The sequence below is a fragment of the Lepidochelys kempii genome, chromosome 1, assembly GCF_965140285.1.
Source record: "Lepidochelys kempii isolate rLepKem1 chromosome 1, rLepKem1.hap1, whole genome shotgun sequence".
Classification (NCBI taxonomy): Eukaryota; Metazoa; Chordata; order Testudines; family Cheloniidae; genus Lepidochelys; species Lepidochelys kempii.
In genome coordinates this window covers 231,437,473-231,461,417 of record NC_136380.1, presented here as the reverse complement: position 1 = coordinate 231,461,417, position 23,945 = coordinate 231,437,473, and the positions used below count along the sequence as shown (strand labels likewise).

General features: G+C 43.7%; 1 protein-coding gene across 3 annotated transcripts in view; it reads right to left on the bottom strand.

Annotated features, from left to right (window-relative positions):
- Nucleotides 1–23,945, bottom strand: part of TM7SF3 (transmembrane 7 superfamily member 3) — a 31,258-nt gene that overhangs the window by 3,614 nt on the left and 3,699 nt on the right. Inside the window, exons 1-11 of one of the 3 annotated variants that reach the window (XM_073317520.2) lie at nucleotides 20,593–22,662; nucleotides 13,031–13,185; nucleotides 11,286–11,436; nucleotides 10,640–10,760; nucleotides 8,443–8,614; nucleotides 6,971–7,148; nucleotides 5,067–5,153; nucleotides 4,499–4,579; nucleotides 3,554–3,706; nucleotides 1,804–1,901; nucleotides 291–453 (exon numbers count right to left, since the gene is read on the bottom strand). In XM_073317520.2, the coding sequence (XP_073173621.1) occupies nucleotides 291–453; nucleotides 1,804–1,901; nucleotides 3,554–3,706; nucleotides 4,499–4,579; nucleotides 5,067–5,153; nucleotides 6,971–7,148; nucleotides 8,443–8,614; nucleotides 10,640–10,760; nucleotides 11,286–11,436; nucleotides 13,031–13,185; nucleotides 20,593–20,614 (1,381 nt within the window). In that variant the 5' untranslated portion in view covers nucleotides 20,615–22,662. Of the gene's footprint in view, nucleotides 1–290; nucleotides 454–1,803; nucleotides 1,902–3,553; nucleotides 3,707–4,498; nucleotides 4,580–5,066; nucleotides 5,154–6,970; nucleotides 7,149–8,442; nucleotides 8,615–10,639; nucleotides 10,761–11,285; nucleotides 11,437–13,030; nucleotides 13,186–16,007; nucleotides 16,499–20,592; nucleotides 22,663–23,945 lie in introns of those variants that run through there. The other 2 variants (XM_073317530.2, XM_073317510.2) reach the window with 2 other exon arrangements.

Sequence of the window (23,945 nt, the reverse complement as noted above, 5' to 3'; positions counted from 1 at the left end):
GAGCAGTGAGCACCTCCCGGCACATTGGAAAGTTGGCGCCCGTAGCTCCAGGCCCGGAGTCGGTGCCAATACAAGGAGCCGCGTATTAACTTCTGAAGAGCCGCATGTGGCTCCGGAGCCACAGGATGGCCACCCCTGTCTTAATGCATGGGAGGTGCACACATACCACAAGGCAGAGGCCATGGAAGTACCAGATAGCTATGGCTCCAGAAGCAGCTCTTCTCAGTAAGAGCTTCAGAGTCCTTTTACTCACTTAATGGTTTGTGAAGAGACAAAACCTAATTACTCACCATTTGTTTGGAAGGGCACATTGGTGTACGCTTGGCTGAAGTCATCATTCAGAACCCTCCTGAGTAGGTCCAATGTGATGTAAGCGAGGCTTGTGTACAGGTAACAAGCAATTGCTAAGACGACTGAATAAGAGCCCACTATGCCACAGGCCAATATGTTCAGCTACAAAGACAGAAAGATCAGATCTTCCAATGGCCAGCTAAAGAACAGCCTCTATCTTTTCCATACAGACAGCATAGTGAGAGTTCTTTTTTATCTTGTCTTCCCTCCTGCATTCCCCATTTTTATTTGTTCCAAAACACTTGTTGCAGCTTGTTTTAGTGTAAGTCTACAGTGCCGCACGGTAATTGCAGCACACGTAGACATACCCAAGTTTGTTATTGAGTTTGCTAGATCAGAGCTGTGAAGCCACAGCAGCTTGAGCTGTACAAGCCCGACCAGGACCCTTGAGGTGTACTCCAGTGCAGTCGTTTTCAAAGCTCAGGTTGCGACTCAGTAAGGCATGTAAGGCAGTGGGTCGCCCAGGGACCCTACCGGCTCTGGTCACTTCCGGGGCGCAGCACGGTCCGTGGTGCCAGAAAAGGCGGGAAGCCTGCCTCTGCACCCCCACTGTGCCACTGACCAGAAGCCACTAGAGATAAGTCCACGCCCCAACCCTGAGTCCCCCTGCCCCACCCGTGAGCCCCCCCCAAAACCCAGAAACCCTTCCTGCACCCCAAACTCCTCATCTCCAGCCTGCACCCCCAGCCCAGAGCCCTAACTCCCCCCCAGCAGCCCAACCAAAGTGGGTCACAACCCATTTTAATGGGGTCACCAGGACTAACTTACACTTGCCGGGGCCAAATCTAAAGACTGAGCCCAACTACAGCCCAGGGCGACGGGGCTCAAGTTGTAGGCCCCTTCTTGGGGCTGAAGTCCTTGGGCTTAGACTTTGGGCCCCCCACACCGGTGGTGCTTGGGCTTTGACTTTGGGCCCCCCACACCGGTGGTGCTTGGGCTTTGACTTTGGCCTCCCTACCTGGGGCAGCAGGGTTCAAGCTCAGGCTCTCGTCCTCCCTCCAGGGTCGTATAGGAATAGGGGATCATGGTGCAATGAAGTTTGAGAACCTCTGCTCTAGGGGCTAGCCCATGCCGCTATGGCTTCATTGCTATTGTCTGAGCAAGCTGAATCAAAGCGAATTCGGATATGCACACATGTGCTGCAGTGACCCCTCTGATTGCAGTGTAGACATACACAAAACACAGTCCTGAAGAGACTATAATCTTTAAGGGTGTCTGTACTGTACCCAGCACAACAGGATCCCAATACATACATAATTTGTGGCATATTTTGTTTTTAAACACACAAAAGTGATGGGCAGGCTCTGAAGGTTTCAGAGAGAGTCAGGACTCTGATCACATCCTTAGGCAAACCTCTTCCTCTACCAAAATTTTAGAGGAGTATGTTGTTTTCAGATACACACATATGCTCAACCGTTGTAGAAAACGAAGCCAGGTAGTGCAAATACTTACAATTCTTGGACAGCCAACAAAGACTATTGGCACCATCAATGCTATGCAGGAAAAGGTCACCCAAAACACAGCATCATCACGAAAAACCTTGTAGTCTCCTGTGAAGAGACAGCACATTGTGAGTCAGCCACAAGTGAGACTTCATGTGTAAATGGAGTTGATTTTGCAAAGTAAAGGACCACAACACTTGATAATATTTTGAGACTAGAACCTCATCCCAGTATACAGGGAGTTCTGGGAATATGTTCCAGAGTACTGTGAGGGGAGATCGTGTAGTTACATATGGGCAGCAGGACAGATCAACCACTGAATTTCTTCCATTCCATTTCTGTCCATTGTGTTATACAAAACCAACATCTTCATCGTTTGCAGTCCATCGCAACAGTCAGCGACCAGTCTGCTGGGTTTAATATAACAACTGTACCGTAAATGTACACAGTAGAACTAATCAAGAAGTGAAAAAGTTGATGAAAAATTTTGCAAACAATCATGTTAAAATCCGAAATGTCAACAAGATATTTAGAAAAAATTCTTAAGATTCCAACCAGCTCTAGTGCACAGTTTTACACACAAATCAGAGACTGTCTTACTTAGGTTTACAATTCAAGGCCCCAATCTCACAAGCTCTGTATGGGTGATCCCTGCACCAGTTTGGAAGCCACTGGACTTCAACAGGGGTCTGCACACAGAGATTATTGAGGATCAATGTCTAAGTCACGCACTAGTGAACTCTTTCATACAGTTCATTTAACCTAAGTGAAAACCGACAGCTTGGAGCTGTCCCTTCTCCCAATCTGATCTTTGACTTGATGGTTTATGGTAGCTGGAGAGAGACAGAGGGGGGGAGAGAAAAAAAAAAAAAAGAAGAGAGAGAACCGATCAATCTTGAGTTCAGTATTACCATGGCAGAGCAAGATGAATGTGGTCTCTGGAGATATAAAATAAGAGAGCAGGAAGTAGTTTTGCTAACGTCACTATCCCAGAAGTACTTCGGTTCAATAGCCTAGCTGTACAAACAGACTTAAGTAGTGCCTTTTTTAAGATGCACTAGGGGGAACAGCAGCCGCACCTGTTCGTGAAGTCAGACTAGATATAGAAGAGCACATTTGTACAGCTAGGAGTAAAACTCCTCCCTCCAGGACATGACTGTGCACAAGGCTTTTTGTTTGAATTTTAATCTCCCAACACAACACCAGACGAAGAGCAGCTCTCAGAACATCTTTAAGCACAGTCCCTTCCCCAAGTTACAGGCTTTCCGATTCTTTGTTGGGGGGGAAGGGAGAAGCAAGAATGGATCTACATGCGCGGGGAGTAATGTTGCTGTTTCAGAAATCTAATTGAATACTAAGTGCTCTGGGGGGGAGCCCCAACAAGTTCAAATACAAAGTCATTTGCAGTCTGCCACATCTTAGGGGATTTGGTTTTTTTAAAAGCTCCTATTATAAACAGCATTCTGTCCATATGCAACAACACTCATCGCTTCAAAAGTGCTGCAGACACACTATGTAATCCTCCCTACATTTTGGAAATACATAATTAGTAAAATCACCCATTTTAATCCTCTAGTCACTTTCCACAGATCAGCCAGAATGTGGCATCCTTCCCAGAAGCCCAGTCTCAAGCTACACTGGTAGCAAGACATCAAAATCTACCTCAGAAGCCAGCCCCACCCCAGTTGTTTGGTGTCACTGCAGCAGTACAGTCTCTGAATGACTATTCAGACAGTAACAGAAAGTGCTACAAGGCATACCTAGTGGAGTGAAGAAGATCACTGATGAGAAGAAGAATCCCAGCACAAGTCCAACAATCAACATACACAGAAGGACAAAGCCAAATCTCCACCAATAAGCAACCAAGAGAAGCCCTCCAACGAGTCCAGCTACTGCTGTCAGAATCAGACAAACTGTAAAAGAGAAAGGGGGGAGAAGGGGGGGAGGGAGGAGTAAGAAAAGCACCTCCAAGATGTCAAATTCCTGGAAAAACCAGTTTTGGTAAGGTCCTAAAAGATCACAGTTGTTGAGCTAGTATGCAATGCTACTTCAAGTTTATTAAGTCTACCCTTATCTGATGAAGCCCAAATGATAACGAAGCCATTAAAATTGGCTATAGCCAAGTGTACCTGTTGAAATGCCTCCTGACACTGATCAGAATACCAGAGAGTCAGTATGAGACAACAGAAGTATTTCTGGATTTTGTAGTGTCATTGCAATAAGAGTGCCAGGCTAGTGCCTTAACCACAAGACCATCCTTTCTTACTCCAATGACAATGGAGGAAGAGGCACAATACAACTTCACTACTTTGTAAAATAATGGCCTTCCTCTAGTATCCAAATCCAAACAAACAGTTTAACCTCTGCCATCCTACAGTTCACCCTAAATCAAAAGTAGCAGATCATGAGCCAGCAGTTACTCTGGGCTTTTTGATACTATTGGGACAATCTGTATGATGGCTCAGGAAAGTGATCCAGCTTTTTAATTTTAAAGATGGCACAGTCGCATGTTAATTCATCATGACAGACTCTTGCTGGCCTTGTTTGTGTCAGGACAACTTTTACTTTTAACAAAGAGCCATTATCCAGTCCCAACTGATTTCAGTGGGACATTGTCATTGACCCCAATCTTGCTTTTTTTTTTTTTTTTTTCTCCTCTCTCTACACCCCCCCTCCCCCTACTCCCCAAGTTTGTCCTCACTTACCATCATAACTAAGGGAGGTTATTCTAGTAAATAATACAAAGAAAATAAATCCTGTGACGATGAAGCCCATGTAGAACAAATCTAAAAAAAATAAAAAGACAAAAAAACAATTTGATATGCTCTGACAATTTTCCATTCTAAGCCTACTTTTATGTACAGTTAAAGACATCTATTCTCCAGGAAATGAGATTTTCGTTATAAAAATGTAGTTTGTACAGAGCAAATAACCAAACAGCACAGGCCCACCCAAATGTCTGGCACTGGTAAATAAAGTTAGCTCACTTCTTCAGAACTCAGCCAGTCTACAATAAGACTGCCCTGCTCCCTCCAGCTAGTTTTAGCTTCCTGTTCTGTGACATCTACAGCCAGTTTCTCACCAACTGTAGACACAAGTTTTCAGTCCATGATAAAATTGTGGGATCGAGAATAGGGGTCCCTTCCCATAACACTTACATGTGGGATCAAGAGTGAGGATTACGCAGATTATGCTGGTTAAATCTACAGCCAGGAAGCCCTATTCCATTCAGAACAAAGACAGCCACACCTCAGCCCCCACAATGCACAGTACCTGTTTTCCAGAACCTGTGCCCAAAGAAGCAAATAAAGAGACCAAGAACAGCGAAAGTGGTGAAGAATATTTTGGTGGAGAGTCTTCCTATAAGGAAACAAAAAATGAAGTTGGGTGTGCATATACACACAGGGCTGCGAATAAGGTAACAAGCCATGGACACTTATGCTTTCGCTGTGGACGCTATGGGTATTAACAGCTCATATGCTCTTTCAAAGTACTGCTTGAGCTGAAGGAGCATCTCCTTTAATAGAAGAGGGTTTGGAACTATTGAACAGTTCCAATTCCATCCCACAGAGGGCAGTAGTTCCTTCCCATTCTAATATCAATGCAGGAGTGGGACTCTGAAGAGTAGAGCCTGAAGCAAAAGTTCAAGATCTCCAATTAAGTTACATGTCATGTAAACATGAAGTCAGTAAAATTACCATGGTATGAGTTCCCAACTGTCTTTAAATTACAACACTATACCAACCCCCAACCGCAGTTTCTAGACAGCAAGTCACAACCCTCTTTGACATACAGCCAGAATGCTATGACATGGGTACTGCCACCATACAACAATTTAAAGACCTTTAAGGCTTGTCTACACTTACGGTGCTGCAGCTGCACCACTGCAGTGCTTAGTGAAGATGCTCTTGACGGGAGAGCTTCTCCCATCCACGTAGCTCCTCCACCTCCCCCAGAGACCGTAGCTATCTTCATGGGAGAAGCTTTCCCGTTGACATAGTTCTGTTGGAAGTTGGGTTGGTATAACTGCATCGCTCAGGGATTTTCTACACCCGAATGATGTAGATAAACCAACATACGTTCATAGTGTAGACCAGGCTTAGTGTGGACCTACAGTCATTTTTTTAATACCTCATCTTCATTAAACAAAAAGAAGCTTGCAGAAGAGTTTCCTCAAATATTCCATTGCAAGACACTGCATGCAATATTCTTATTGGTGTTACAACCATTGGAAACGGGACACTACAGTTTATTTGATTCTCTGAACGTGTTAAGAAGCTTATCCCAATCTCCCACAGACTGCAGAATGTGTGTGTCAAAACCAGTTTAAATACCATTGCTTAAGTTACAATATACGATTTTAGAAGAGCATTTACCTCCCACGACTCACTTTCAAATGTCATGGGCCAGATTTTCCACTGCCCCTGTCCCTGGCACAGTCATTTACCCCCATATATCAGGCAGGTGTAACATGGTATAAGCATCAGAATGACAGTTTTGCTTCCTCACAATATTCCCCCATGCCTCCCATTCACTTTGTACAGGTGTAAGCAACTTTGTGAGCTGCAAGGAAGCGACGAATCAGGTGCTATGCTTTCCTGTGGTCGACGCTCACTTGTGCGGTTATGGTCAGAAAGGCAGTCGTGTAAAAAAAAAAAAAGTCACCTTCTTACTCAAGAGATTCATTCCCTGCATGCAGAGTCATATTTCAACAGCTTGATGACAGATACACTTCATACTTTTTTTATTCCCTTTTGCACTGCCATGTTAACACAGCTATGGGAGAGAGCTGGGTCCTGTTCCAATCCACGTGACATATTCATTAACCAATGAATTTCATTTGCTGCATCCTTCTTACTGGTGGTGCACAAGATTAAGAATACATCTTGGGTAGGCAGTTAGAGTGTAGATGCGATACCTGCTCTTATGTACTTGATGAGTTAGATCTGGGGTCACTGAAAGAAGCTAGGGAAACCCCCTATCATAGAATCACTTCTCATGCTAGTAACGCTCTAAAAATGCCATAAAGTAGGCAGTTTCTTGCTCTGCGTTAGATAGTCTCCAAAGCTGCTGACAAATGCAGAAGCCCAAGCCCAGGTCTGAGCATGTTAAATAGACCAACTCACACTGAAAGCAAGAACGCATATAAAAAAAACATACAGGTCTACTGAACTTACTGAGAGAGGAACAATTATCCACAAGGGCAGTGAGGCTACAGGCATAGGTATGAACAGGTACATATGCAGCAGAGGTATTCCAAAGTGGATCCCACACGATGACATTATAGATCACTCCTTGTCCAGGGAGTGAGGAGAAGTGTACATTGGTCTTTTCGTCAGTTGTTAAGGAAACCAGCTGGAAAAAAAAAACAAACAAACCAGAATTTGTCACCGTCAATAAATACTCTTGTGATCTTACAAAGGGCTCTGTCCCTTTCCTCCTTTGCATCACGCCTGGGGCGCATGCCATCCAACCAGGATGCCTTGATTAGCCTAAGAAAGTTCCAAGGGTAACCATGTTGGGTATTGAGTCTGGAACAGTGTTTAAAGATCTAGAGGCAGAGTTAAGTAAATGTGGGATGTAATCCAAGTCTCATTGGGTTCAGTGGGAATTCTGCCTATTAAGAGCCAGTTCACACAAGCCCTCGCTCCGTATTGCCAATCCAACCCAAAATTCATGGGTCAGACTCTACAACTACCCCAATGGCAAAAATATCCCCCCTCCCCAACAAGATTTTTTAAAACCAAATCATGAATTGTAGTTTTTAGCCTGCATTTTGATCCCCCTTCTGCACTTCTAGTAGGAAGCGACCCACCCCCAATTTGGGAGTGAGCTAAGGGTCAAAGATTCAGCCTTGAATAAATATGAAAGTGCAGTCATCCTAGTCACAGGGAGCTCTGCTTCCCCTGTCTTGTCCCCTGGGGTGTGGAGAGCTGTCATTCTATCCCGCTCTGATCCTCTCCCTAGCTAGACAGGAGAAGTAGTGCAGTACTCACATTCTACGTCTGTGCTCCCCAGTCTCCTGTAAGCCCCCTACATTCACTTGCTCCCACCCCACATTTCCTCCTCAGCTGAGGGATATAGTGACCATGTTGTTGGGGCCAGCCTGTGGCCTCAGCACCATTGCTAAAAGAGAGACATGGTGGCCATATTGGCTAAAGCTAAACTTCAAGATTGAAGGCAGAAATCAGATTTTTGATCATTCTTAAATTTGTATCGAGACTCACAATAAAAGTTTTAAAAAAAATAAAGTCACAAGGCAAATATAATCAAACTCCATGGGAAGTTAGAACCCAATTTCCAGGTAGCTCCCTACACCAAAGCTCTCTAACAGAGCATCAGCTTAGAAGTTTTCCCATTATCAGAATGGGCCGGCTAGCTGATCATACCCCGAAGGCAAGGCACATACACAGCAATTTCTGACAGTTAATAGCTTTACAAGTTACAGTTAATAGCTTTGCAATACCCACTGACTTGTGACCCATTTCACAGATGTCACGCTCCACAAGCGGAGGTCAATACTTGTGGTGTCATGACAGGGAACAGAACCCAGAGGAAACATCGCATCCTGGTGTTTCAACACTGCAACTGTTTCACCCCTTCCCCCACACATGCCTTTGCTGGCAATCTAAATGTTAGCCAAACTTACTCTAACGCCATTAGCTCGGACGCTCTGCACGTCAGACATCTTTCGCAGGTGGTTCAGGAGTGCAGTTTCCGAGAGATCATTCTCTGGTAAGAAATACTGATAGATGTCATAGTGCAGTCGCCATCTAGAGTTCTGACCTGTCCCTGAATCACACGAGGGAGGGTTGGCACCTCTGGAATTAGACAAACAAAAGTTTATACTAGCCACAAACCCAGACCAAGAGTCCTGATCTTAGATTTGTATCGCTAACTGGCAGAAGCAGAACTCCAGATCTGAACATGGATATTTCAACATCCAGATCCACGTCTGGGCTTCAGGATTTGGCTCTTTCTAAAGAAGTGTTTAGATTTCAATCTGTCTCCAAGCTATACGCGCAGGTTGTAAAGTCTTCTGGGAAAGAGAATGTTTTACTGTGCATTTCTACAGCACATACAACAGATCTTGCCATTATAGCTAATGCTTAACATAAGCCATTGCTAGGAAATATAACACAGATTTTCCAAATTGTCATTTAAATTGTCACAACAGCCAGACAGACATTAGGAGAGAATTCACATGTTTCCCCTTGAGTAGGCTGAAATGCAGAAGAAATAGATCTACCTTAGAATCCATCCAACAACATAGAGCTTTAGGGCTTGTCTACACTGGCACTTTACAGTGCTGCAACTTTCTCGCTCAGGGGTGTGAAAAACACCCCCCCACCCCTAAGCGCTGCAAGTTTCAGAGCTGTAAAGCACCAGCGTAAACAGTGCACCAGCGCTGGGAGCCACGCCCCTCGGGGAGGTGGGGTTTTTAGCGCGAGCTCTCTCCCAGCGCTCTGCCGCGACTACACAAGCCACATGAAAGCACTGCCGCAGCAGCGCTTTAATGTTGCCAGTGAAGATGTGCCCTTAGAAAAGCCCTTCCTCAGAAAGAGTTTGTGCTTTGACAATGGCACAAATTCATCTGGCCTTATATCCTTCCCCACCTTCTGCCAACAGCCATCTATCATGATGCATTACACTATGCAGAAGATTAGGACTGCAGGTGATAAGCAGTAAGATTAGATAAGACTTCCAGACAAGGACCTTGCTATCATGGTAATAGAACAGGGGTGGGCAAACTTTTTGGCCCGAGGGCCACATCGGAGAACAGAAATTGTATGGTGGGCCATGAATGCTCACAAGATTGGTGTTGGGATGAGGGCTCTGGGGTGGGGCGGGGATGAGGAGTTTGGGGAGTAGGAGGGTGCTCTGGGCTGGGACCGAGGGGTTCGGAGGGCAGGAGGGAGGATCAGGGCTGGGGCAGGGGTGCGGGAAGGGGTGCAGATTCCAGCTGGGGGTGAGGGCTCTGGGGATGAAACGTTTGAGGTATAGGAGGGTGCTCCGAGTTGGGATAAAGGGGGTTGGCAAGCAGGAGGGGGATCAGGGCTGGGGCAGGGGGTTGGGGCATGGGGAGAGGCTCAGGGGTGCAGGTTCTGAGTGGCGCTTACCTCAAGTGGCTCCCGGAAGCAGTGGCATGTCCCTTCTCTGGCTCTGTGTGGAGGCGCGGCCAGGTGGCTCTGCGTGCTGCCCCGTCTGCAGAGACAGCTCTCATTGGGGCATGTAGCAGCCAGAGTGGGGCCATGCCACAGCTTTCGGGAGCCATGCGGTGCAGCCCCCGACCCTGCACCCCGGCTGGAGTGCCAGAGCAGGGCTGAGCCACGTGGTCTGGCCCCCGACCCAGTGCCCCGGCTGGAGTGCAGCAAGCCCCAGACCCCACTCCCCAGCAGGAGCTCGCAGGCCAGCTAAAACTGCTCGCGGGCTGGATCCAGCCTGCAGGCCATAATTGCCCACCCCTGTAATAGAATGAAGAAGAAAAAAACAGTAGTACAGAATGGTTTCTAGAACAGAACAGATGTTTTCCATGAAGAATCATTAGTCCCAATAACTGTGTATTCTTCACCAGGGTAAACATCAGAAATTTGAGCTTGTATAGTTTCTCTCACTTTCTATGGATAGTCTCCTCACCCCATTTCCTCTCTCCCTCACAAAGTTAACCTATTTTCAGGATCAACTATGCATCTTCCCTTGTTTGATGTCTATTTCTTTTGCTATAAGCAAAATTCTCTCTTGCTAAGAGAGAAAATACCTTTCCAGCAGAATAATATTGTTTATTAAGCATTTCCAGCTCTGCACAAATGCAATACATGGAAGACTATTTGTTACGTTACACACACCTGGCATATCCCAAGTTTGCAGGGGCAAACTTGATGCATGTGTCAATTAAATTATACTCTAAATAAATATTGGGATCAACTTCCAAGTTAAATTCCAGATTGCAGCCTCCAGGGATAGGATCTAAAAAACACAAACAAAATAAGAGACAGTTAGATGTAGCAAATCTTCCTCTCCCTCTCGAGGAATTTTCAGCAGTGCAATGGAATGAAGCTATAGTTCCCTTTTGTTGTGTTTATTATTAGGGCCTCATTTGGTATTATTAACAGGCATAGTCCATTCTCCAAAGATTTTGAAATATAGGGTCCTGATCCTACAGGTATATACACGGAAGTAAGTCACAGAAACTCTGACTAGACTTAAACATGGGAATAAATGTTGGCAGGACTGGGGCTTTAGACTAGCAAAGCCTGTACAGCCAGCTCCAAGATAGCAATTGCTTTAATGTTAGATCTCAATATAATCAGTTGATTAAATGCTGAACCCAAATTTGGCATCCATTCCCCAGTAAGTGTCAGGACTTCCGGTGTGTTTAGTGCAAGCTATATATAGTACTGGGCAACAAATATGGCCTTCCAGAGAAAAGATCTGTAGTTTAACTCTTCTGTTGTTCTCACAGAACAGAATGAGAGGGGGAAAAAAATTTACCTCTCTCAGAATAAGCGAAAGAAACAGCTGTGCTCAACACTTGCTTGGCATCCGGAGACTGCAGGTACCATGTACACACACTCTGCTGAGGCCGAAGAATGGAAACTAACCCTTTGTCTACTCCAGTTTCTGAGCTATTTGCAGAGGAATTCTGAAAACAAACAGATAAAACCAAGCACACCTTCAGCACAGCAGTAGGTTTTTGCAGAGTGACAGACACACAGAGAGCTCGTTCCAGAAGGCACGCATTATCTGGGGGTGTGAATCCCATTGCCAGCTATTAGATCATTGCGGACTCCAGACAAGTCAGCCAGCCACAGGCTTTATCATTTTATTTTATCTTCATTCCTTTAAAGAGGCAATACCCTTTGGTTTGGGCTCAAAATAGGACACTGGAGTGATTAGCCTGAGGCAATGTTCTCAGGCTTCTAAGTCCCTATGTTGCATTTGTGATTGTTTTACAATCATCATTCTGTTGCTTTTTTTTTTTTAATTGCTTTATTTAGGACCTACACAAAAAGCAATGCTTTATGCAGTTACCTCTGCAGCCACAGTTTAGTACTACTGAATATTTCAGAAAAGCGAATAGGTTAAAGCGTTGGGAGAAGAAACTCGCACAGCCACCACCTCCACCAATCACAAGTTCCCCAATTTTGTCCCAAATACCCTGTGAGTGAGTCCTTGCTGAAATGCCCATGAAAGTTTTGCTTAGGAGAATGGGGTTAGTCACAGGAAAGCTACCTGCTAGTACAGAGATTATACTGCAGAAGGTACATTTTGTCCCACAAACCAGTTACATCCTCATTGCCACAGAATAGTTGACCTTTAGATTACACTGTCCAATGCTAGTGTTGCTGAACTGAGGCTAGAGTTCAGCAGCAAGAATGTTTATGCTTCATTAGAGGGGCAAGGTGGGGAGTTATGTTTGTGGAAGAAAAACAGAGAATGAATTTGAGCTTTTAAGAAAAAAGAAAAGGAGTACTTGTGGCACCCTAGAGACTAACCAATTTATTTGAGCATAAGCTTTTGTGAGCTACAGCTCACTTCATCGGATGCACACGCTGTAGCTCACGAAAGCTTATGCTCAAATAAATTGGTTAGTCTCTAAGGTGCCACAAGTACTCCTTTTCTTTTTGCGAATACAGACTAACACGGCTGCTACTCTGAAACCTGAGCTTTTGTCCCCCTCATCCCACATCACTGAAGTTAACAAAAATAAATCCAGAAGAGGTAACTAGGGGAATAAAACAAAAGCAACACACAAAATTTTAAGAAGGGCCCTATAACATCCACACCTATAAATATGAACTGCAACAGCCAAAGGTGTTTATCCTAGTGGAGAACACTGAGTGGGGAACTGGTATATTGATGTCAGTCCTAGGTCAAATATGAGATGTTACAGCATGTTTCAAAGGTCATGTGACAGCACCACAATTAAAGCTTCAGAGCAGTTTGCAGCCAACTGCTCATTCATTCAGAATCCCAATATACAGAATGGCTCCATGTTTTTTGTGAGACATAAGCTACAGTAAGTTGAGTAGACATGAAAAAGATTTAGTTCTAAAGTCTGGGAGCTAGACTAAAAGATTAAAAACATATGCGTGGTTCATGCAGTTTCATTCCCCCCTCCAAACACAAATTTATCCTTACCACAGAGTGATTTTCTAATCTTCCTCTTCTAATGAGGAGTACCATTAGTTAATGTGAACACAATGGAGGCATTTAGATTCCAACTTCATACATACCTTATCAAAGGAGATGGTTACATTTTTTTGGTGGGAATGTACTTGAAAAATAATGACAGTCACATTGCTTGCAATATTCCTTATTACAGCTTCCACTGGGATGGTCTGGTTAAGTAGCACATTTTTGAACTTGTCCAAAGAGAGTTCAAGAAGACCTGTATTAAATAAATATCCAACAATCAAAAAAGTTATGTTGGTATCTTTAAAAGGGAGGGGAGGAAGGAGATAAATGTAATGAATTTAAAGATTTACGGGGTCCAAAATTAATTATCTGGAGACAAAACAGAATTTGGTACTAAAAAAAAAAATTAATTCACATCAGAACACCACAGACCACCATAAAAAGATCTGCTTCTCCAGAAGAAAGCCATAATGAGAGTTTAAGCCTGGGACCCACAAGGAGTGTACATCAAAGGGGCTGTCTTCACTAAAATCTTATGTTGTGCAGAACTGAGTTAGCCGACAATGCTGGCCATGCCTGAACTGACTGCAAACAAGGCAAACAGCATTCAGTGTGGAATAAACATGATGAGTTGAGTTAGCTGACATGATGCTGAATGCCTCTTGCCCTTGTCTACTGGCCTAACTGACTGGTCAGTACACTAGCCTCACAATATAGTCTTTAGACATACCAGGTGGAATCCAGAGCCCGCTGAACTCAATGGCAAAACTTCCAGAATTCACCCAAGATTTCCTAATGAAGACACACGCAGCCATTTTAGAGAAGTTAACATTTTTCCTTGGTGCACGTTGATCTTGGAATTCTGCATTGATGGCGCAATAAGTCTCTAAGTGAGGAGATCTGATAAAAGTTAATTCATCCAAAGAGAAGTTTGGGGGCTGAAGCCAGGACAGTTTACCTTAAATAATGCAGACTTGCTGGAGTATGATCCTCAAAATTGAGAGGTACACCCTCTGCATTACTTTAAAAGGAGCCACACTGTCTGATCCAGCTTACTACATAATGAGAATTAACATGTTAACTAGTTATTCAGGTTCTACAAGAAAGCCTAATTAGTGCCAGTAGCTGGGGGGTGGGGTGGGGGGGGACGACAAAACAAAACAAATCTACATAAGACCACCTCAAAATCCATTTGTCACCGAGTTAAAGAAGCACATTTTTTGTAATCAGTAGGTCTTCTGTTTTTGTTTTTAATAGCTTCTTTCAGATATATGGTTAGGTTTCTTTCAGCCCTAGTCTACACTACAAGCTTATGCCAGTATAACTACGTTGCTCAGGGGTGACGTAGTTATGCTGACCTAAACCCCGGTGTAGACAGCGCTATGTTGACAGGAAGGCTTCTCCCGCTGACACAGCTACCACCTCGAGGTAGGGAGCATCTTCACTAAGCACTACAGCAGTGCAGCTGCAGCGCTGTAAGTGTAGACAAGCCTCCAGTTTTGAACCAAGAGGCACAATTCATGCCAAGTTCTTTCTGCCCCCAACCAGTAGTCAACCTAGCAGAGAACTTACCAAGCATAAAAACATAGAGCCACTTCCTCAGCAGAACAACTCTTATCATAGAGTAAATGCTGACAGATGTTGCCTATTATTCCATGCCTCTGTTAGATGGCCTGGATTTGCTTGGAGGACAGTCAGTGCTGCTGCTTCCCTTCCCCAATACCCTCACAGAATATGCAGTGGTCAGGTGCCCTTTTAAACCCTCAAGAGGATACTGTAAAGTTAACCCCCTGAAGGTATGAGACTTGGGAGGACTGCAGTAACAGCAACCACAACCAGACTGGATTATATGCACAGGAATTCAGAACTACCAAAGGAAACAAACTTCATCCTAGCATAAGATTTATATGTTAGGTCACTGTCTTCTAGGAAGCAGCTTTCAGAGGGAGAGCCGCATTAGTCTATCAGCAAAAACAACAAGGAATCCATAAAAAGAAAATGAGTACTTGTGGCATGCATCCGATGAAGTGAGCTGTACGTCACGAAATCTTATGCTCAAATAAATTGGTTAGTCTCTAAGGTGCCACAAGTATTCCTTTTCTTTTTGCGGACACAGACTAACACAGCTGCTACTCTGAAAGGAATCCTAGCGGCATCTTAGCGGCTAACATCTCCATAGTATGCTTTCAGATGGTCCCCTTCATTGCAACAATAGCCCCATTAAGGGTTTAGTTTTGACTTCATACAACACATTTATGATAGTCAGCGTAACTTGTGTCAACTTAACTCTGTAGTGGAGACATAGCCTCAAGAGTTGCAACTTTGAAATGACTATTATTTACCATAGTTAATAGGTAGAAACAAAACCCACAGTGCTTAAATTAACTGCTCAATATGCGGACTGCTCAAAACTGCTCCCTACTTCCTAACGCCTACTCAGCTGGTTTTTCACACCAGCTGAACATCAATCAATGTGACCATGTGAGAATTCTTGGTCGACCTAGCACGGTCTGCGGGTTAGACTGGTTTAATTACTCTCTGATGGGGATTTTTCACAACCTTGAGAGGTAGCTATGCTGATGTAACTTTTCAGTATAGACCAGTTTATTCTGGAAACAAAAGAGTGCTTTTTTCCAGTTTAGCTTAATCCACAATAAGAGCATATACGCTTGGGAGTTATTTCAGAATAACCCATGTGTAGACAAGCCCTTATATACAGTTAGTGTTTGTTAAATGATTTTGCCAGTCTTTTTGTGTAGCCTCAAGCTCCAAATCACTTACACCTGAATGGCTCATCCAGCAAAAATAAGGTCAGCACACAAACAGCAGTTCTTTTAGAGTCAGTTTCAAACACATTCGGTGGAGAGGTCTGAAATCCAGTTCTAATTATTGTTCATGGGCCAGAATTACAGATTTAGTACTCCATATTTGATTCAGTCCATAGGGATAATTCCCATTTATGTCAACAAGAAGTTTATACAAAGAGCAAGGGCAGAGTTATAACTCAAAATTTAGCTTTTGTTTTGTAGCACCTTGATGCTGCAATCAGCATCATTCACTGGCAAATAAGCTCACTTTTAGGATCCCTGTTATTTCTGTTCTTATTTCTCTTCTTTTGCCATCCATCTCTGTTTCTTTTTCTTTGAATGTCTCCCTTCCATAGTTTCTTCCATGCCAAACTTCCAGACCCTTCCACCTTATCAGCAATGAAATAGTCACAGTTTGCAACCATTGTTTCAGGTTGTCTGCAGATTCAAGGCGACAACACAGCCACAGTTACTCTCTGTTCACATTCTGATAGTTACCTTCCTGGGTGCTAAAAGATTTCATATTAAAAGTTTTTACAGATTCTGCAGAACTAATATGCAGGCCACATAAACACCACTTGATAGACTTAACATGCCTACTTTCGAGTCATCTCTCACATATTAGGCTTCTCCTCTGTGCAGCCTCTGCACATACCATTTCAGACATTTAGATTTAAGAAAGAGATCATTTATAAACACAATACAGAACATAGCAAAGAATTCGACAATTAAAGCAGTAGCCTGATCTATTAATGAAAGTGAACTTATTTCATACTCCAAAAGGAAAAGAAAATGGATTCTTGGTCTTTGGCTTTTAACAAACAAACAAAAAAGCTGCCTTCTAGAATCGAGCAGTTTCAAAATCTAGAATCAAAGAGGAATTTTTCACAGGTACTAAATTCACACAAAAGAAAAAGATTATGGGAAAATTAACTCTTGTTTAGCCACAGTACAAACCCAGTATGGCCAGTGAAAGCTTTTCACTGCCTCAGCCCCGAACTACAGGAACAAGCAGGGCTCAATTTATGCCAGGACTTGCCAGTGCTGAGCCCCGGCACCTCTAGGCTTAGCAGTTCATATCCCTGGCATCTCTGGGCTTGGTGCATTAATTTGAATATATAAAAATTGTTTGAGTCCTGGCATCTCTTCCTTACAAATTAAGCGCTGGCAATAAGGGTTCAATTCATCTTGGCTCTCATTAAGCAAGCTGAGGGGACAGTTTAGTTTCCATGCCTATGCAAAAATCCCCAAAAGGATGCCAACTGAGGTGTTTGTTCTGCAGTGTCCAGGATCTGTCTGTCCACCGAAACCTGATCAACTTGTTTATACAGAGGCCTGTAAACAGCCAAAGGTAACACCTAGAAATGAAATGCATCCTTTATTAAGAGTTTAGGAGAGCCAAAATAGAGGTACTAGAGAGGACATCTTTCCCTCCCATTCAGTTATATCAAGTTGGAAGATTCCTTACTCTGAGGTTTCCTATTAAAAGTTTCCTATGAAAAGTCTCTAATTATTTTGTCATCCCAAGCAGGCACGTGTTCTGCTTGTACAGCATTACTGGTTGTGTCAACAAGTGATGAATGGAAAAGAAACAGCCTATTTAGGAATCCCTCACCATTACATGACAAGTTCTCAGTTACATGTCAGGGTGTACAAAGGCATAAAAATACACATTTAAGCCATGGGCAGTTTAATACACAATTTTTACAAGTTCAGGGAAGCTTAGTACTGGTGAAAAGTATCACTGACAGCCCGGGGAATGAAGTCCTCCACCCACAGATCACTAAATAGCCTGCACCACCACTTTGCTGTGTTGTTGCAGCCTTCCCTGTATTGAATATAGGTATCACAGTACCACTTAGAGGGCTCAGCTGAGATTGAGGCCCCACGGCGCTAGAGCTAGGGTATCACACACAGACAGAGACAGTCCCTGTCCTTGAGAGCTTTCTGTTTAAGTAGACAAAAGTGGGAGGGAAACAGAGAGGTGAAGTTATCTGCCCAAATTCACATAGCAGGTCAGAGTAACAGCCGTGTTAGTCTGTATCCACAAAAACAACAGGAGTACTTGTGGCACCTTAGAGACTAACAAATTATCTGAGCATAAGCTTTCGTGAGCTACAGCTCACTTCAGCATGTAGTGGAAAATACAGTGGGGAGATTTCTATACACAGAGAACATGAAACAATGAGTGTTGCCATACATACTGTAACGAGAGTGATCAGGTAAGGTGAGCTATTACCAGCAGGAGAGCGGCGAGGGGGGGGGGGGGCGACACGACAGACCTTTTGTAGTGATAATCAAGGTGGGCCATTTCCAGCAGTTGACAAGAACATCTGAGGAACAGTGGGGGAGCGGCGGGGGGGAATAATCATGGGGAAATAGTTTTACCTTGTGTAATGACCCATCCACTCCCAGTTTTTCTTCAAGCCTAAGTTAATTGTATCCAGTTTGTAAATTAATTCCAATTCAGCAGTCTCTCGTTGGAGTCTGTTTTTGAAGTTTCTTTTGTTGAAGAATTGCCACTTTTAGGTCTCTAATTGAGTGACCAAAGAGATTGAAGTGTTCTCCAACTGGTTTTTGAATGTTATAATTCTGACATCAGATTTGTGTCCATTTATTCTTTTACGTAGAGACTGTCCAGTTTGGCCAATGTACATGGCAAAGGGGCATTGCTGGCATATATCACATTGGTAGATGTGCAGGTGAACGAGCCTCTGATAGCGTGGCTGATGTGATTAGGCCCTATGATGGTCTCCCCTGAATAGATATGGGGGCACAGTTGGCAACGGGCTTTGTTGCAAGGATAGGTTCCTGGATTAGTGGTTTTGTTGTGTGGTTGCTGGTAAGTATTTGCTTCAGGTTGGGGGGCTGTCTGTAAGCAAGGACTGGCCTGTCTCCCAAGATTTGTGAGAGTGATGGGTCCTCCTTCAGGATAGGTTGTAGATCCTTGATGATGCGTTGGAGAGGTTTTAGTTGGGGGCTGAACGTGATGGCTAGTGGCGTTCCGTTATTTTCTTTGTTGGGCCTGTCCTGTAGTAGGTAACTTCTGGGTACTCTTCTGGCTCTGTCAATCTGTTTCTTCACTTCAGCAGGTGGGTACTGTAGTTGTAAGAATGCTTGATAGAGATCTTGTAGGTGTTTGTCTCTGTCTGAGGGGTTGGAGCAAATGCGGTTGTATCGTAGAGCTTGGCTGTAGACAATGGATTGTGTGGCGTGGTCTGGATGAAAGCTGGAGGCATGTAGGTAGGAATAGCGGTCAGTAGGTTTCTGGTATTGGGTGGTGTTTATGTGACCATCGCTTATTAGCAGAGTAGTGTCCAGGAAGTGGATCTCTTGTGTGAACTGGTCTAGGCTGAGGTTGATGGTGGGATGGAAATTGTTGAAATCAGGGTGGAATTCCTCAAGGGCTTCTTTTTCATGGGTCCAGATGATGAAGATGTCATCAATGTAGCGCAAGTAGAGTAGGGGCATTAGGGGACGAGAGCTGAGGAAGCGTTGTTCTAAGTCAGCCATAAAAATGTTGGCATACTGTGAGGCCATGCAGGTACCCATAGCAGTGCTGCTGATTTGAAGGTATACATTGTCCCCAAATGTGAAATAGTTATGGGTGAGGACAAAGTCACAAAGGTCAGCCACCAGGTTTGCCGTGACATTATCGGGGATACTGTTCCTGATGGCTTGTAGTCCATCATTATGTGGAATGTTGGTGTAGAGGGCTTCTACATCCATAGTGGCTAGGCTGGTGTTTTCAGGAAGATCACAGATGGATTGTAGTTTCCTCAGGAAGTCAGTGGTGTCTCGAAGATAGCTGGGAGTGCTGGTAGCGTAGGGCCTGAGGAGGGAGTCTACATAGCCAGACAATCGATATGCACAGTCTGAAATTGTGGAAAAGCAGCATCGCTTGCCCCATAACCTCAGCCGTGCAGAACACAATGCCATCCACAGCCTCAGAAACAACTCTGACATCATAATCAAAAAGACTGAAAAAGGACTGATTGACATTTCATCCCTGCCTTGCCACTCCACCCATCATCAGGTGTTCACACATTATTTGGGGCATACAATAAACAAGCCGCAAGAGTTGTTAATACATGCATTTCATGTAGTAATATTTGCAATATCATTAATATTGTGATACAGCATGGCCAGAGGGCAGCAGGAGAGCATTAGAAGGGAGCCTTATTCCCTGTATAGGGAAGAAAGTTTGCTATAGATTAATTAAAGCACTTGAAGCCAGTCACCTGATAAAACCCCCCTGCTTCAATCAGACAAGGGAAGGAGTTGAAGCAGAGTGGACTGATGTTGGATTAGAGAGCAGTTTGGAGGAGTCGAAGCAGAGAGCAGTTTGGAGAAGTGCTGCGGTGGGCTAGACGACCAAGACCCTAGGTAAAGGCACACCTGGTTTGTGCAGAGGGAGCGCAGGAAGCCCCACAAGCTGAAGGGCAGGAGAGGGAAGTAGCCCAGGGAAAGGAACTGCTAGTTCAAGTGGTTTACCGCCATCCCTAGGGCCCCTGGGACCCGGAGTAGAGGGCAGGCCCGGGTCCCTCCCTCTCCACTCCCCTCCTCTAGGACACTAGTGGGGCAGTTAATACCCCAGTTCAGGGGTGAGAAACAGTGCCCTGAACCCTCCCCAAGAAGAGAAAGCGCGAGACCCATCAAAGTAGTGCCGGCAATTTGCCACAATATGTATATGAATAATACAAGTATATGAGGCAGGAGGTGGCGGGTACAGTACGAACCTTAATCCTCAATTCATCTAGTGAACACTTTTTAATGCGAAAACATTCAAAATATATATTTGTTTAAATTATAGTAATATCTTAACCTAATACTCCGAAGCACGTTTCCCATACTTGTGCCTGAAGATGTGCTCATCTTCTATAAAACGCTTCAGTTGGTGGTGGTAGGGAGCTGAGCTTTGGTGTTGACATGGTACCTTTAACAATTTTCACTGCACGTTATTTCTCCCATGCTTCTGACATGGTGGCACAGTTTGTTTGCCAGTTCAAAGCCATCAGGTATTGCTGCACTGATGTCAGCCAGCAGAAAGAGGGAGTCACCAGCTCACAGAATCTTCAACACAGTGGCAAGACCAAAATAGGATGGTACTGCATCACTGCCCAAGGGTACAAGGACAGCTAACACGGCACAATGTTCTAGTGTTGCTCTGCAGCAGCATGAATGTTTATTACAGCTCTCTCTCAAGCTAGAGAGTCCTTAATCACTTAAGAAATTAGGCCCTGTTCAAGGTGATGAGGCAAGAGTAAAATAAATCAGTAAAACAAATACACAATACTGATATTCCCACTGGATTTTCTTTTGTATCATCATTTGTTTTACTAGGAGGTTGTCCAACTCCTCAGGTGACCATATCTTCCCTGTTGATCACCACACCTTCTTCTTTACTTCAACTGGGGTGTGTCCCTACCTGCAATGACTACCTTGTGCTCTAATAGGTTCTCTTGGTCAAAATTCTTGTCTTGAATGGAGTTCTGTAGAAATGATGTTAATTCACTGTTTCTTGTTTCCAGTTTCCATCAGTTTCCACAACTTTCTGTGGCAGTAGCTCTGTATTTGCACTCAGCTGATGCACCCTGCTTGCTTCCGTAGCTCTGCTAGATCTTGTGACACTCTTTGTGATGAGGACTTTGTACTTTTCAAAGACAAGGTTACGTCACCTGCAGCTAGCTTGTGTTCAGTGCAGACTCAGAAATTGGACACAAAGTCCTTGAATATCACTTGCTGGCCAGCATACCACTGAAAGAAGTGGAACGGTCAATGACTTTACAGGTGATGTCTTGTTAAGTATGTCTAGTTGACTCCTCTATTTGCAGCTGGTTCTTTAGCTTACACTTAGTCTTGGAAAGCCTCATGTCACCAGCGTCCGAGAACATTTGACATCGGTACAGGAACCAACTCATGTGACAAAATATTCTTCATGTCAACCTCTCATGAACTTGCTTGTAGGCAAGTGTCAAATGCCTTTGTTGGACAAACCTGTACATGCTTTGTCCCTGCCAGTGGCTCTGCTATCCTTGGTACGGTGTTACAGAACCCTGTGGACCAGTTACGTTCAAATTCTTGCATTTGGTGAATTCCAATTGTAAATGTCATCTACACTGATGGATAGCAGTACCACTCTACCACTGACCATGTTTATTATTGCCTCTGGGTGCTTAGTGGGGTTTAAGGGATCAATACACAGCTCTAGCTTCTTATTAATGCTTTCTCTGTCCCTTGCAACTGCAGCAATCCTTGATTTGATTTCTTCTTCATGGATCTCTTGCATTTCTGCCTCATGAAGATGGTTTCAAAGTACATGTCATTGCATATACCTGTGAAAGTAGAATGAATTATATTGAAATTATAATTCATTAAAGAAATGTTACTGGAAGGGTTTGTTGAAATATAGTTGTCAGGAAGAGAAACATTAAGGAGTGTGAGACAATGGGTCCTCAAACTAATTAACTTAGAGCTCCTACTGAGCTAGGAGATTGGTAAACGTTAGTATGCAAATAAGATATGTATGTATATTTGTCAGTTTCTGCTTCCTTTTGTCTCTTATGTTAAATTGGCTTTGGCGTAGCTGTATAAATAAGTTATCTTTAGCCTCAGAGAGGGGTTCACATCTGGGTGCATTGGCAAAGCACTTTGTTAATAAACAGAGTGGTCTGACAAATTATGTGAGTCCTGAATCTGACTTTGACATACCATTCCATATTGCTGGAACATGAACATGATCAGCTGTTTTCATGCCCCATGTGTTTGTTTTTAACCTGTTAATGTCTAAAACTGTCCAATATTTCAAAACTGCTTCTCAGGAGTGAGTATGTGAGAATTTAAGTGAGCAAGTTCAGAGAACAAGAAAGTGCCTTGTGTCTCTGGGAGAGGAGGGAGCGTACTAGTAAGATATAATCCTAATACACACACTAATACAGAGATAAATTAGCTAGAAGGGTACATATGTTATGTTCCATAACAAAATTAGTAAAAAGAAAAGGAGTACTTGTGGCACCTTAGAGACTAACCAATTTATTTGAGCATGAGCTTTCGTGAGCTACAGCTCACTTCATCAGATGTTTACCGTGTTATCCACGGTAAACATCTGATGAAGTGAGCTGTAGCTCACGAAAGCTCATGCTCAAATAAATTGGTTAGTCTCTAAGGTGCCACAAGTACTCCTTTTCTTTTTGCGAATACAGACTAACACGGCTGTTCCTCTGAAACAAAATTAGTGTTAAGTTTATTTAAAAAATTGAAATTCTGTGAAAGGGGGTATCACTGTCATCTTGCTTGTGAATCAGGAGTGGGGTGGAATTAAGTGCTAAGCAGTGACAAGGGGTCATCAGGCAGTTTTTTAGAATTGAGGGTTTTTCAATTCGGAATCCACAAGAAAAAAACAACAAACCAACACGATATGTACACTAAAACAAGGTATTCCCAAAAACTTGTATTTGGCTACCAGACTACTCCCCCAAGCCATTCAACTTTCCCTCATCACACTATTGCCCAATTTTCCCCACTAAGCAATAATTACCTTGAGTTGTTTCCATGTTTGTCTCAATGATTCCATACAAAGTTTCTCAATCAAGGAACCACATTCACAGCAGAACCATATTGACTCAGCAAATAAAAGGGTAGGGGAAACCCAACCACTCCTCTATAGTTCCTCCTTTTACTCTTAAATGTCAAAAGGGACTCCAAGTCTTTAAGACGGTCTAGAGGGCCCTTTTATATGGTGGCATTTTATGTGCAGGAACTATCAGCATAAGGAAGGGCCACTGACAAGCCCCCAAATACACTGCAACTATAGCAGACCCTGGAAAGGGAGTCAAGTCAGTTAAGAGACCTAGCACAGGTGGAATTTAACTGGCTCCCTGAAACTAGAGGACAGCATAGATTACACAAAGCTTTCACTTTGTTACAAAGGCACTATTACCCTATCTGCACCATAAACACGACTGTTGTAGTGCTGTGCCATGCCATAATGTGCCAGGCAAGTACAACTTTGTTCTTCCATTTGAGGAAAGAGAGAGAATCCCTATGAAATAGGACAGCCTAAAGTCTCCTGTACCAAACTGGTGGTGTTCATCCAGTCGTACTGCTGTGCAGAATTAGAATTTCAGCAGAGATTACAAGGGGAGTATTAGAAACTAGATAGTCAAACACATCCTATAATGCATTAGCAAGGACACAGATCCGACCC